General features: G+C 37.8%; 2 protein-coding genes across 4 annotated transcripts; one reads left to right on the plus strand and one right to left on the minus strand.

Moving 5' to 3' along the window:
• Window positions 1-1,819: 1,819 nt before the first annotated feature.
• On the plus strand, window positions 1,820-6,422 carry LOC113740342 (probable splicing factor 3A subunit 1). Its single transcript, XM_027267944.2, has 4 exons — window positions 1,820-2,060; window positions 2,583-2,748; window positions 3,683-5,862; window positions 5,990-6,422. The coding sequence occupies exons 3-4, from the start codon at window positions 3,694-3,696 to the stop codon at window positions 6,257-6,259; spliced, it is 2,439 nt and encodes an 812-aa protein (XP_027123745.2). The 5' UTR covers window positions 1,820-2,060; window positions 2,583-2,748; window positions 3,683-3,693; the 3' UTR covers window positions 6,260-6,422.
• A 121-nt stretch (window positions 6,423-6,543) lies between these two features.
• LOC113740343 (vacuolar-sorting receptor 6) lies at window positions 6,544-13,148 on the minus strand. Of its 3 annotated transcripts, XM_072046315.1 has the most exons (13): window positions 12,427-13,148; window positions 11,705-11,786; window positions 10,784-11,476; window positions 10,606-10,694; window positions 10,404-10,473; window positions 9,665-9,748; window positions 9,502-9,578; window positions 9,288-9,369; window positions 8,808-8,890; window positions 8,652-8,715; window positions 8,377-8,505; window positions 7,264-7,367; window positions 6,544-7,005 (listed from the first exon to the last, which is right to left on the minus strand). In XM_072046315.1, exons 3-13 carry the CDS (start codon window positions 11,382-11,384, stop codon window positions 6,889-6,891), a joined length of 1,500 nt encoding a protein of 499 aa, XP_071902416.1. In that variant the 5' UTR covers window positions 11,385-11,476; window positions 11,705-11,786; window positions 12,427-13,148; the 3' UTR covers window positions 6,544-6,888. The 3 variants fall into 3 exon arrangements, with proteins under 3 accessions (XP_071902416.1, XP_027123746.2, XP_027123747.2); XM_027267945.2 differs by lacking the exon at window positions 11,705-11,786 and having other exon boundaries at window positions 12,427-13,142; XM_027267946.2 differs by lacking the exons at window positions 7,264-7,367; window positions 11,705-11,786 and having other exon boundaries at window positions 12,427-13,142.
• Window positions 13,149-13,746: the final 598 nt, after the last annotated feature.

Here is a 13,746-nt window from a genome sequence, read left to right on the forward strand (position 1 = left end):
TTGACCTTAACTGTCTGTCGGTTGGCGTATTAACCCGCACACCTTTACCCCTCGCTTGTCGGCAATTTCTCGCAACGGCTCCAGATTAGTCAATATTTAAAGGATGTACTGATGAATCCAGGGACTTGTCACGTGGAACAACTATTCGTGGAGATAAGTTTCCTGCATTAGTTGGCAAAACAACTTCATGAGCTGTAATTGATGTGGAATTTTTAGGCTCATCCCCACGCAACTTGACATAAATATTGTTAAGTTCAGTGGTGTCGGCAATGTGATGATGTTCGCCTCCAACAATTTGCTTTGCAATTGCTTTGGACCCTTCACCCTCAAAGCTAATGTAATTATAAGCCTTTTGCTTTAGCTTGTTTGATGTGTCGGCCATTTGCTTGGAGTCGATGATTTGCTGCTGGACATCTCCACAATTGTGCTCCACTACCATCTGGGACCCTTCACAATCATAGTCATGGTGAGTAGGGGTGAGCAAATTCGGTTCTTACCGAATTCATAACCGATTTCAAATTCAATTCGGTAATTTGAAATCGGGAATTTGGTAATTTGGTACAAATTCGGTACGTACCAAATTCACCGAATTCTAATATGGTATAATGAGATTATGAATTAGGTAATAACCGATTTCGCATTCAAATTCGGTAATTGAAATCGGGTACCGCATTACCGCATTCGAATTACCAAATTGGCATATAAAATTATATAATATATAGATAAATGCTATTTAGTATTAGTATATACTACTAATACTTTATTATATTATATAGGTAAATGCTATTAATAATAATTAGTATATGGTATTATCAATTTATCATCATATCATGTACTTATAATAATAATAATAATATATAATAATGTACAATATATTATTTTAGTATTTGTTAATTGTTATATGACTATAATAATACAAATATATAGTAATACATAACAATATAAGATAACTATATTACTTATTATTTTATACATGAGTAACATGACTAGAATTAGATAATAATTAACACATATGTCATATATGCATATTGCATAATACTAAATATTAAACAATAAACATAATTAGTAATTAAATTTATATATTGGTAATTTGATACATCATTCATGTTTGAATTATTGAATATTTGAATGCGTAATCTCTAACTTGCAAGTATTAGTGCACTCTACATATTTAACTTAAAAATTCATATTATCTATTCACTAATCTTAATTCTTAAGACTTTAAGTATAGATAAGACAGCTAAGTAGTTAGCAGTGTAAGTGAATGCATATGAATTGCAAATCAATGTACTAGTGTATTGACTTTCACAATAACATGTGTAAGTAAATAAGTTTTTATTTTGATTTGAAATAAATTATAAGTTTGTAACTAATATAAGTTATCACTAGTCATTGTAATTTGTAAGTTTGTAACTAATAGTACTTATTATTAATCAGTGTAAATTATAAATTCATTGTAACTACTAACTAATATTGCTTATTATTAGTCATTGTAAATTATAAATTCATAAATTATCACCAATCATTGTATAGTCTAAGGTTTATTCTAGTTTAAGTTAATCACTTTTTATGTGTTTCTTAAATCATAGACTAAGGATTCTAGGTATAAGTGATCAAATAAATGCCAATTAAACCACAAAATGATTAGAACATAAGTAATGTGTTCAATTATGAATAAATTTGGGGATCAAATTAGTAATAATTTATAAATCATTGAGGAGCATAATGAATGTATTATAATTTAGGAGCCCCAATTTGTAAATTAAAAATTACACAATCACTGCGGATGAATTTGGGAAAAGTCAGATTTCAGCTGATAATCAGAACAATCACTGCCTAGTGCGGTAGTGCCTTCACTTAGGGCTTTCACAGCTTCACTCCCAAGTCCCAATTCCCAAATCGAAGCTGCTCTCCGCCGCACTCTACGTCTCTCCTGTCTCCATCTCAGTCCTCATTCGACCGAATTTCTCACTTCACCAGTTCATCCCTGCCGTGCTGGTTCATCGCTGCTGAGTGCCAAAGCCGAAGCACCAATCACTGCTCATCTCTGGCTCGCTTAGGTAAGTGCTCATCTCTGGCAGTAAAATGACCAAGATCGACTTGGAAATTTGTTATCCTGAATTGATAAGGGGACGAAATCTGAGCTTCCAATTGCAAACTCTCACTATTGTAGTAGTTTAGATTAGATTTGATATAACATAAGCTTTGTATTTTATACACAAGAAATCTCTCTCCAGTTGTGCAGCCTTTAAAAGTTAAGACCTTGGGGAAAAATTCCACCTTTTACCCGTTAGAAAAATTAAAAAGAAAAAAACTTGCTAAAATTCCACCTTTTACCTCCTTGTCCGTGGAGATTCTCTTAATTAATGGGTCTTGCCAACATTCTGGATGAAGTTATGCACTTGTGCTTCTTTGAAACTAGTCTATTCTTGCCTTGAATATTATATCGGCCTACAACATTTTGCATAAAGCTGAATCTATTTTTTATGGTGAAGTTAATACTGAGTCTATTTTTTTTTACGCATAAAGCTGAGATTTTGCAATTGACATGATTTTTTGCATTATTCTCCAAATTATTGCAGTCATGTCTACTGGAAGTACTAACAATCCCAATCAAGTGGTCAGCTGAAAGTCCTACTCCAGCTCCAGCTCCTAGCTCGGCAGATTCAGGAGGAAAAGAGCCAAAGAAGCGAGGTCCATACAAGAAAAGATCTACAGTTTGGTCACACTTCAAAGAAGTTTTTGAGGGTAAGATTAGATATATGCCTTTTTTGCGAGAAACGCATAGCTGCTGATGGTAGGACTAATGGTACAACTGGTTTGAGAAATCATATAACCAGATGCGAGAAACACATTTGTAATGTGTGTGTAATAATTTGGATGTTGATTTCCTTTGAATTGGTGTTGTAGGCTTGTAGCCTGTAAGTTTGCAATTAGAATTAGTTTGCAATTAGCCTCATAGCCTGTAAATTGTACGGAAGCAGCGTTGCAAACTTAAGCTGATAACAGGCTTTTTTTTTTTATTTTTTAAATAGATGAATTCGGTTAAACCGAATTCATTACCGTTTTCAAATTTGAAATCGGTTGCGGAATGAATTCGGTTATGCCCAATTCGGAATTGAAAACGGTTTAAAATTTTACAGGTAGAATAACTGAATTCACCGAATTCAATGCACCGAATTACCGAATATGCACCGAATGCACACCCCTAGGTGTTGTTTTTGCTGAAATCTGAATCTTGATGCTCTAATGAATTTCATTGTGATTAGTTTATTCTGAAGTTGGTTGTTCTGTTAGTGTAATTTATTTATTTTCATTTTAAGAAAAGGTGGCTTTCTAACATTTTTGATTCGTTAGTTTATTTTGCTTGTACTTGGGATTATGTAGTGATTCCACTTGATGTATGTGAACATATGTGATGAAATATGTTTGTGAATGTTTGTCTTGAGTGAATTGAAAAGTTTGTGGATGATCTGAAGTAGGCATGAACTCATACCTAGTTTATGATCTTCAAGGGGGTAATACCCGTCTCTTGTAGTTGTGCTCATTTTTGAGGTCTTCATCGTGATAAAGCTTCATGAAGTCATGAGTTATCAGAGCATGATATGCTAGGAAGTAAAAATAGTGTGCTGCATGTGTTTTTTGTTGGTTTGTTTTTAACTTTTTTGTGAACTTTTTGCAGACCATCTGGAAATGTTGGGCAATTTGCCGATATTGCCTTTACCTGCACCCCCTTCTGATGGTAATCTTGGGCCTTTACCACTAGCTCAGATAACTGAAGAAGACGAGAAACAGAATGGAAGTCAAGAGGATCTGAGCAAAGCTGACAAATCCAACTCAGCTCCTATTTCGGTTGCGACTCATACGAGAACTATTGGTATTATTTATCCTCCTCCAGATATCAGAAACATTGTTGACAAGACATCTCAGTTTGTGGCCAAGAATGGTCCTGAGTTTGAAAAGAGGATTATCGCTAGCAATGCTGGGAATCCAAAATTTAACTTTTTGAATGCCTCTGATCCATACCATGCATACTATCAGCATCGTTTATCTGAAGCTCGTGCACAAAATCAGGTTTCTGCTCTGCAGCCATTGCAACTGGCAGATTCAGCTGCTCCTGAGTCTGCAGCTGCTGCCCCGGCTGCTGATGGCAAGGATGCGATTGCAAAGCCTGATCCGTCGGTGCAGTTTAGGCCTGTTCGTAAAATTCTTGAACCCCCTGAAGCAGAGCAGTACACTGTTCGTCTCCCTGAAGGGATTACAGGGGAGGAGTTGGACATAATTAAGCTTACTGCCCAGTTTGTCGCAAGGAATGGGAAATCATTTTTGACTGGATTGACCAGTAGGGAGATTAACAATCCTCAATTTCTTTTTCTAAAACCAACCCATAGCATGTTTATGTTTTTTACATCTCTTGCGGATGCTTATTCGAAAGTATTGATGCCTCCAAAAGCATTAACAGATAAGTTGAGAAAGAGTGTAACTGACATGACTACGGTGCTTGAAAGATGCCTTCATCGCTTGGAGTGGGAACGGTCGCAGGAGCAGGCTAGGCAGAAAGCTGAAGATGAGATAGAACAGGAGCGATTACATATGGCCATGATTGATTGGCATGACTTTGTTGTAGTAGAGACCATAGACTTTGCAGATGATGAGGATGAAGATTTGCCCCCTCCTATGACCCTGGAGGAGGTTATACGAAGAAGCAAGATGACAGGTATGGAAGAAGAGGAGATCATTGAGCCTGGGAAGGAAGTAGAAATGGAAATGGATGAAGAGGAGGTGCAGCTTGTTGAGGAGGGCATGAGGGCAGCTAGTCTTGAAGAGAACGGGGACCTGAAGAATAATGAAGCTAAGGTTACAATAGATGAAGCAGAACCACCTATGAGGATAGTAAAGAATTGGAAGAGACCTGAGGAGAGGTTACCTGCTGAAAGAGATCCAACTAAATTTGTTGTGTCTCCAATAACTGGTGAGCTGATTCCTGACAATGAGATGTCTGAACATATCAGGATCTCTTTAATTGATCCAAAGTACAAGGAGCAGAAGGAGAGGATGTTTGCAAAAATTAGGGATACAACTCTTGCTCCTGATGATGAGATCACAAAAAATATTGTTGGACTTGCTCGAACCCGTCCTGATATTTTTGGTACCACTGAGGAGGAAGTCTCTAATGCTGTTAAGGCAGAGATCGAGAAGAAAAAAGATGATCAACCAAAGCAAGTCATTTGGGATGGGCATACAGGAAGTATTGGTCGTACAGCAAGTCAGGCCATGTCTCAGAATGCTGGTGGAGAAGATCTAAATGAAGCAGGCAACAGTGATATGAGAAATCTTCCAGGTCCTGCAGCTCCTCCTCCTCCCAGACCTGGCATGCCATCAATTAGACCTCTTCCTCCACCTCCTGGACTTGCCTTGAATATCCCTAGGCCTCCTAATACTGTTCAGTATTCAACCCCAACTGGTCCCGGTGTTTTGGCTCCACCTCCACCTAGGCCTCCAGTCGTCGGTGTTCTGCCTAGACCTGCACCTCATCCGATGTCAATGATGCCGGGCCAGCAACCTCTGATGGTAAATCGACCCCAAATGCATCCGTCCATGTCCATGAATTCCCCCAACATGCCTGTGCCACCGCCACCTGGATCTCAATTTACACATTTGTCTGCTCCCCGGCCTTTTGTTCCCCTTTCCATGTCTCAGCCTGGCCTGCCTATGGTCCCACCGCCATCCATGCCTCAGGGAATGCCACCACCTCCACCTGAGGAAGCTCCTCCACCACTTCCTGAAGAACCAGAACCAAAAAGACAGAAACTTGATGATGCTCTGCTTGTTCCCGAGGATCAATTTTTAGCTCAACATTCGGTATGATGCACTTTTGCATTCATTTATATTTGTGATTTTTTTAAAAAAAAAAAATTTCCTTTTGTGAAAAAAGAGAAGGTTTTACGTCATTGGGTTGTAACTAAGCTTGCATTTGTGTGCACTGCAGGGACCTGCTCGTATCAACGTGTCTGTGCCCAATCATGATGAAGGCAATATGAAAGGGCAGGTGCTGGAGATTCTTGTGCAGTCGCTGTCTGAAACTGTCAGCAGCTTGAAAGAGAAAATAGCTGGTGAGATTCAACTTCCGGCTAACAAACAGAAACTGAGTGGAAGGCCTGGTTTTCTCAAGGACAATTTGTCGCTCGCATATTATAACGTTGCACCCGGAGAAACACTTCAACTCTCTCTCAGAGAGCGTGGAGGAAGAAAGAGATGAGAAGCTTAACATTGGCCAAAGCCTTGAAACGCTTTATTTTCCTATTTGGATCTGTTACTTCTCCTAAGAAGTATTGTCTCACCAAAATTATTTTTTGTGATGTTTTAGAGCTTCCTTTGAAATTGCTTATTGAGTGATAAGGAGAGTAAATTGTCTTTTCTTAGTTCGGAATATCTGTATATACATTTCCTATAAACTCTAGATTAAAATAGGAGGAACACAGTAAACAGGAATGGCCTTCAATTTACCCATTCGAAGATGAAAATGTTCCTCCCATCAAAATCTGCACCTTTGAAAGCTTATCATCTATAAAAGCTGAAAATGATTTCAGTGTAAACTTCCACGCCTTTGCCTGACAAGTTTAGGCTTACATCTACGAGTAATGTTATGTACACAAGGGAAAATGTTTTTGCCAACTTCAAGCGTAGCTACATTAATTCATTTCTATCCAGCTTCAAAATTCCAAACCAGCAGATGCAAGTTCTCATGCATACTGTCCATCAGAATTCGTCGTTGCCTCAGCTGCTGCTTTAGAAAATAAAGCAATGCATGCCTCATCCAGGATTTGTGAAAACTGTAGAGTTGAAGAAGACAAGTGGCAGCTGAGTGTAGATAGCAATCGGCGACTTCTACACAGATGAACGTTGTTGAAGAGGCTCAGCTTCATGACGGACAACCTGATTTTGCTGGTTGTCGATTGGCATGTACTGTGACATGATGGCCATAATCTCCGAGTCCATGTAAGACTGCAAATCAGATGGAAGTTAGATACATGAAATAGATGATCGCAATGTAAGAAGTTTGTTGAGCTGATGATAATGAGACGTACTTTTTTTTTTTTTTTGTCAAACAAAAGGGCCTGGCCCAACTTCAGGCCCCAACCCTTATTTGGGTTGTTGGGTCATTTCCCATTTTGGTTACTGGGAGTCGAACCTTGGTGGATGCTCTAACTAGAGACTACACCACCAGGTGAGCTACCCAGGTCGGGCGATAATGAGACGTACTCGAAGTCTATATTTGTAGAAGATGTAACCAGCCATGCTAGCAGCCACTACTGCAGCTAAAACCAATAATGTGACAAACCACCCGAATTTTGATGTGTGCCTTTCTGTGAGGAATGAAAAATATAGTAATTAGTAATTTGTTCTTTGTTTGCAGCATCCTACTAAAGTACATATTTTTCATCTCCCCTCAGGGGATAACTTGTTGAATGCATATCTTTTAGCCTTCCTACTAGCAACTCAAACGTACTGTCCTGTTGATAAAAGGTGGTTTGCCTCTCATTATAAGGAAAACAGTAAGAAATAGAAATGAAAAAGATGCAGGAAAACTGAAGTTAATGAAGTCTTGAACTGATACGTGTGTCTTGATGCATAGGAGCTTATGTTTGTATACATAAGCACAAAGAGAGAGCGAGTATATTGCAAACAAACAAGTAAAATTAAATCTATTTATTTTGAAGAAATGAATAGTCATTAAAGAAGTGAGTTTCATTTTCTTGAGTGACAACCTAAAACATTTGCTGTGGTCGAGGTTTTGGGCATTCCTGCAGAATATTCTGACATGGACGATATTCATAGGTCAGGCACACGAAAATACTATCTAATCTTGTATACCTAGCCCCATGTGGTGGGAGTCTTGTGCATTATATCTTCTTATGCTGTTTACAAATAAGGCAGCATGAGTAGTCTTTTGAGCTTTTCTTTTTGTTGGTTTATTCGAGGGACAAATTTTAAATTCATAAGCACCCGCACTTAGGAAGTCTGAGTAAATAAATCCCATAAAAATAGGCTCACATTGTATTCTGCATGGAAGATGTACTCAGGATTGAAAGTCAACACTTTTTAGGGTGTTTACATGGAACTCTATGCAAGCAAGGAGATATCAGCAGATTGAAGCAAAGAATAAGACATAGTTCATCTTTTACATTTTGGTGGCTCTTACATCTTTTCTACCCTAGATGAATATTAGAATCTCGGAAAAATATGAAATTTTCATTTCAACCAAAGAGAAAGATAATGAAACTAGTCGCACATGATGTGTTTAAAGCAGCAAACAACTCTGTGTTACTTCTGCAGAATCACAAATTCTAATCAATTTGAGATGATTTTTCTTACCAATGCAGGTATCGTGCTCCAAAATGTAAAGTTTGTCCCCTCTGCAACCGCACTCAAATTCGCTCCATGTGTTCTTACAGGTGCAATCATCACATTGACAAACTTTACCTTCCTTACATTCATCTATTTCTGTCATACATTAAAGAGTAGAACATTGAATTGAAATCTCAGATTAAGGCAGTAAACTTAAGAAGGATAGCCAGAGCTAAGTAGAAGACTGGGGATCTTATATATGTTAAAGAGTTATCCATTTTTTGATAATGGCAGGAAAGCACCTTCACATTGACAGCCATCTCCAGTGAATCCAGGAGGACAGTGACAGCCTGTAAGATCAGATTCCTGTTTATCCACAGAAGGATATCATATCAACATTAGAATGGTAGAATCCATAAAAAAACTGTTGTCTTTTGAAAAGTAATGTATCACTGAACTGTGCAAGCTGAAACTGTCAGTCCATGTCGAGTTTCTGACCAGCACCCTCCATTATTGACCATGCATCTTCCAGGTCCAACAGCTGCAAATATAAAAGAGGAAGCAAAAGCATAAGAGGCATGAATCCTGGATAGAATGTGCCTACGAGGTTATAATTCTAAGGAGAAACTCAGGTGCAATCTTTGAATATAGAATTTGAACATAATTTTAATTGGCCACTTATGTAAAGCAGCAGGGTTGGAATTGGTGAATGTGTAAGATACTTGCATGCCTGTTGGATCTAGGAAATGTGACAGAACAAAGAGAAATCACTTAAAATGTTATCTCGTAATGCCTTATTCTGGACCGCAAAAGCCCCCAAAAAAAAATGGTTCCAGGAAAAGATTCCTTCACAAGTTGATAATAAAAAGGGAACATGTTTGGAAGTATCAAAGCTAAATTATTGAAAGATATATCTCCCTATAGAATAGAATAGATACCTTCACAAGACTTGTATCCATCTCCTCTATATTGCACACCATTCGCTGAAGGGCACTGGCAAACTCTTCCCCTGAATGTATCCTTAAGAAATAACAAATAAAGGCTGATAAGAGAGCAGCTGAAGTGGTTTATTCGTGTATTTCAATCGCATTCCACAGCAAGAAGCACAAGTCACCACATGTGTATGTAATCAGAAGAAATGCTTTCACTTACCTTGCAGGCAGTTATGTTAGAATGAGAGTCCTGCCAACAACCACCATTGTTTTCAAGGCACTCGTTGGTCTCAAGATCTGTTTATAAAGCAGAGAGATCAGATGATGCTACATAAGTACTATTTCTGTCACTAGCAAAAACCATCAGCCATGCAGAGCCAAACCTCCATTTAGACAAATGGGAGGATCAGTAGTCTCCTTGAATCCAGCGCAAATGGCTTTTAAGACGGCAACCCTCTCTAATTTTCCTTGATGGAGTGAAGAAAAAGCAAATTTAGTTTGGTTAGCAAAACAAAAATCCATCATTAACTAGAAAAATAGTTTCTTTAGATTATTATATGGTTAATTGTTTGATGTAGAAGCATTTCACATTATATGCTTTAGTCAAACTAATTGAAGTATGATCAGAAATGCCACAACCAAATCAGAATTCATTCAGATTGTAAATTTGTTGGAGTTGCAAGAGTAAGTATTAGAATAAATGAAATTCGCAATAGGGAATATGTCTCAGGAAAACCCCATTCTGAAATATTGTCTCCAGTCTTGTGTCATTCTTACTGTGATCGAATTAAGTTGTTAATTCAGTTACTAATTTTGTTTGGATAAACTAATGCAAGACAATGCTGTTACTCCCAAATGAGTCCTTTTTTATCTTCAGGAGAAAAAGGAGGCCAAAAGCTGCAGCTGCAGACAGAATCTTGCATCTGATCTTAACTCGGAAAATTTTAATCAGAATGGATGACCATGTCAGCTGGCCAGCATTTTTGAACTGATACAGAAAATTACAAGTCCAATGTTTTCTCCATTAACCATCCAAAAAGAATGTGGATTAATCTTCTGAAGTAATATCCAAAACTACCAAGGGACTACAAGTATTGAACAACATAGACATCTGTAACAAACCTCTGTACTGGACATCGTTTATATCCAATGTTGGCAATATTGTGACATCACCTCGAGATCCTCGACCAACCTAGATTTAACAAAGAACAAAAAGTCAATGTAATGGTCATTCATCCACCAAATCATGTCTAACTTTTGTCTCATCAGCGTTAATTTCTGACAACTGAGACAAATAAAATTGAGGCGTGGGGATTGTAAGAACCTGGAGGTCTTGTTCAATTTTAAGTACTTGATTTTCCACATCAGCTTCGGGGTCGCCCATACAACTCTTTATCTTCTCAATCGGTAGATCTGATGGACAAGATACGTAAATAGTTGAGTATTTTCAAAATGCAAGATCAATTTGTTCTGCAGAAAAAGCTTTTGAGAGCAGAACTCACGCAGCGATCTCATAACCTCCTCTGCACATTCCTTGCTGTATTTCTTTTGCTTCATTGAGCACCTAATGTGGAAGTCTGTGACATAATCCCACCAAACCCAAGAGCGGTTGCTCTCATTTGCAACTCTGTGCACGCAGAGCTGTCCTAAATTTTCGAATACTACGTCCTTTCCTTGATACCCCATCCCAAAGTCTTGCTCAGGATCAGGTGCACAGTATCTTCCATGATTGATGCACTGAGACTTGCATTGACTGCTAAGAAGAAAAGCGTGAGGACAATACCAAGTGATGTAGTGTGGTGTGAAACGGGTGTATCCACCCTTCTCAAGAATCTGAGCATTGCCCTTAAAATTTTTGATGAAATTCATTTGTTCATCACACCGGATTCCACACTCATCATTACTATTGGTCCAGAGCTCATACTCCACCCTCTGATCAGGATGTGGCATTGACTCCGACCAGTCAATTTTTACAACAACATTTGCAGCTTTCTTCAGTGCACCCTTTATGGATTCACCGACAGAATGATCAATCAAAACTGAAGGGACTCCAATCTTCTCCAAGTATCCATCTGCATCTGAGCTTTCTTCCGGTGAATCCATAGTTATTAGGGGCTCATCTACGCTATCAGCCACTAAAACTGCAGCAGCACCAGCTTGTTGTCCATTCCATACCTTCAAAGCGAAGTAACATCCTGTAAAGGGCAGAAAAAAGTTTTAATTAGAGACCACAGCGTTCCATTGCATCATAAAATTGTTTGTTCTAATTACTTGTTATTGGTTTCAATCGGGCTCGTCCATTTATCTCAAAAAGGTCTCCTGGTAATTGGTATAGAGCTAAAAGGTTCCCTCCACTCTCCCAGAAACCAGAATTAGCATGATTTCATAACAAGACAGGAGAAAAGAAGTAGAATTTCACCAACCACGGCCAAAACTTGAGATTCCATAAATCTGCAGTGTTTAAATTCCACTTTTGAACCCCTACCAATTGTTGCTCCGTTTATACTGTAACCAAAATTATTTTGATTGGATTAGCATTCTGAGTTCATCCAGGACTTTCCGTTAAGCATCAATAATCCATGCACAAAGGATAGTATTCCAGGACCCAAAATTGTTTGGGTGCCTCTAGGAAGACACAGAAGGGTGATATAAGAACAGCTTGATGCATCAGAATCAACTTATTTCCTCTGAAAAATAAAAAGAAGTTTGCACAAATACACCAGAAAAATCAAAGGTTTTAAATTAGGAAACTATAGTTGATTAAATTTAAAAAAAAAAAAAAAGCTATAAACTGCAAATTGATTCTCTGCCGTCGGATGATCACATGGCAGAAAGTATCAAGGTTGACCATGAAAACAGAGCAATAAGACAGAGTAACTAAATCTGGACATCCAAAAAGACAATTTAATTACCTAAAGGACAGAAGCAACACATCAAAATCTTCTAAACAACGTTAAACTCACTTTAAAAAAATTAAAAAGAAATAATTCCACCACCTTAAAGAGCTAACTACTAAAATCCCATTCTCCAAATTCTCAAAAATTGTTAATTGCATGTCACATAAACACATGCAGATGTATAAAACTAACAAAAAAAAAAATTGCACCAGGAAAAGCGACAGGAGAAGAAGAAAGCTGATGATTACCTCCACGATCAAGGAGGAGGATGGTGGGAGTGGAAGACTTTGACCTGAAGGGCTTATCACCCTCAAAAGGAGAACAACCAGTAGCACCTGTATCAGGATAAACAACAGTTCCAACCATTGATCCTCCATAGTCAGGCACACCAAAGTTGCCAATAGCAGCATCATGCTTGGAGCGAATATCAGAAGGATCAAGTATACTAATACTACTCTTCTCCACAATCTTGCCTCAGTTAAAATACTGGTACTAGACAATACAAGGGTGGATACAATCAAGAAAGCTCTTGAAAACAGAGTATTTGCCATTTGAGATGCTGCAGAAACTGAGACAAGCGTTGGTAAAATTGTGGGCTCTGCTCAGATATAAAGAAAGAGGTGAAATGAAATGCTGACAAAATGGAAACAGATGGAGGGAAGAGGATAGAACAGGTCTTTCTACAAGGGGCAGTAAATGCTAGTAGTAGAACTAGTCCAAGTGTTTTTGCTACATGGGATGGATGGATATTGGACGAAGAGAGAGAGAGAAGACTTTGAAGGAAGAGAAACTGAGAAAAAAAGAAAGGTTTAGGGGTGGACTTTGGCTTCTATTGCACCTTTTTTCTTCTTTTTTTTGTTGTTTCTTCTTCTTGTTCTTGAATTGAATCAATGCTATGACGTAAAGGAAACGACTGGAAAGGTGGGAGAAAGAGCAAGGAAGAGTTGGAGTGTGGATTGTGGAAAGCAGCCAGGGGAACCACCACGAATGCAACTTCCAACTGAAAATCAAAAGTACAGATTCTAATATACACTTCTTTTTTTTTTCTAATTTGAATAGAACTCACCTAAATTAAGACAGGTTTTTTTTTTTTTTTCAACTGTAAAGTGGCATTGTTCAATCTTGAAACTCTATAATTTTTTTTTAATATTCTACGAATAGAGGATTTATGATACTAATAGGCAATTTCACAAAAAAGGGAAAAAAAAAAAAGAAAAGGCAATTATGTTGAAGTATTTTATTTACACTACCTACTTGTTGCACGCTTACTTTTGTGATTACGTGTATTATTGACTTTACTGCTTTAATAGAAAATGCAATTCTCATCTTGTAGGCATCAACTGATAATAATAATAATAAGAACAGTTTGTTCAAGTAATTACTTGACCGACCATGATCAAATTTAAAAATTTATGCAAATCTATGGACTTTTAGATGTGCATGTATATTTGACAATTGGATGTGTACCTTGTGTGGTCCATGCAATTTTTTTGCTCAATTGTAATTTTCTTAACTCATGTAATGTAACTACCTAATTAGCAATAATGAATCTTAGAAACTCACCTATC

The sequence above is a fragment of the Coffea arabica genome, chromosome 4c (assembly GCF_036785885.1).
Source record: "Coffea arabica cultivar ET-39 chromosome 4c, Coffea Arabica ET-39 HiFi, whole genome shotgun sequence".
Lineage (NCBI taxonomy): Eukaryota > Viridiplantae > Streptophyta > Magnoliopsida > Gentianales > Rubiaceae > Coffea > Coffea arabica.

Coding starts and splice junctions, on each gene's coding strand:
- LOC113740342 (XM_027267944.2), top strand. CDS start 3,694: ATGTTGGGCAATTTGCCGATATTGCCTTTACCTGCACCCCCTTCTGAT. Junction 5,863..5,989: donor AATTTTTAGCTCAACATTCG/GTATGATGCACT, acceptor TGTGCACTGCAG/GGACCTGCTCGTATCAACGT.
- LOC113740343 (XM_027267945.2), bottom strand. CDS start 12,544: ATGGTTGGAACTGTTGTTTATCCTGATACAGGTGCTACTGGTTGTTCT. Junction 11,477..12,426: donor CCTCCTCCTTGATCGTGGAG/GTAATCATCAGC, acceptor TGCCCTTTACAG/GATGTTACTTCGCTTTGAAG. Junction 7,006..7,263: donor TCTACAAATATAGACTTCGA/GTACGTCTCATT, acceptor TCTGATTTGCAG/TCTTACATGGACTCGGAGAT.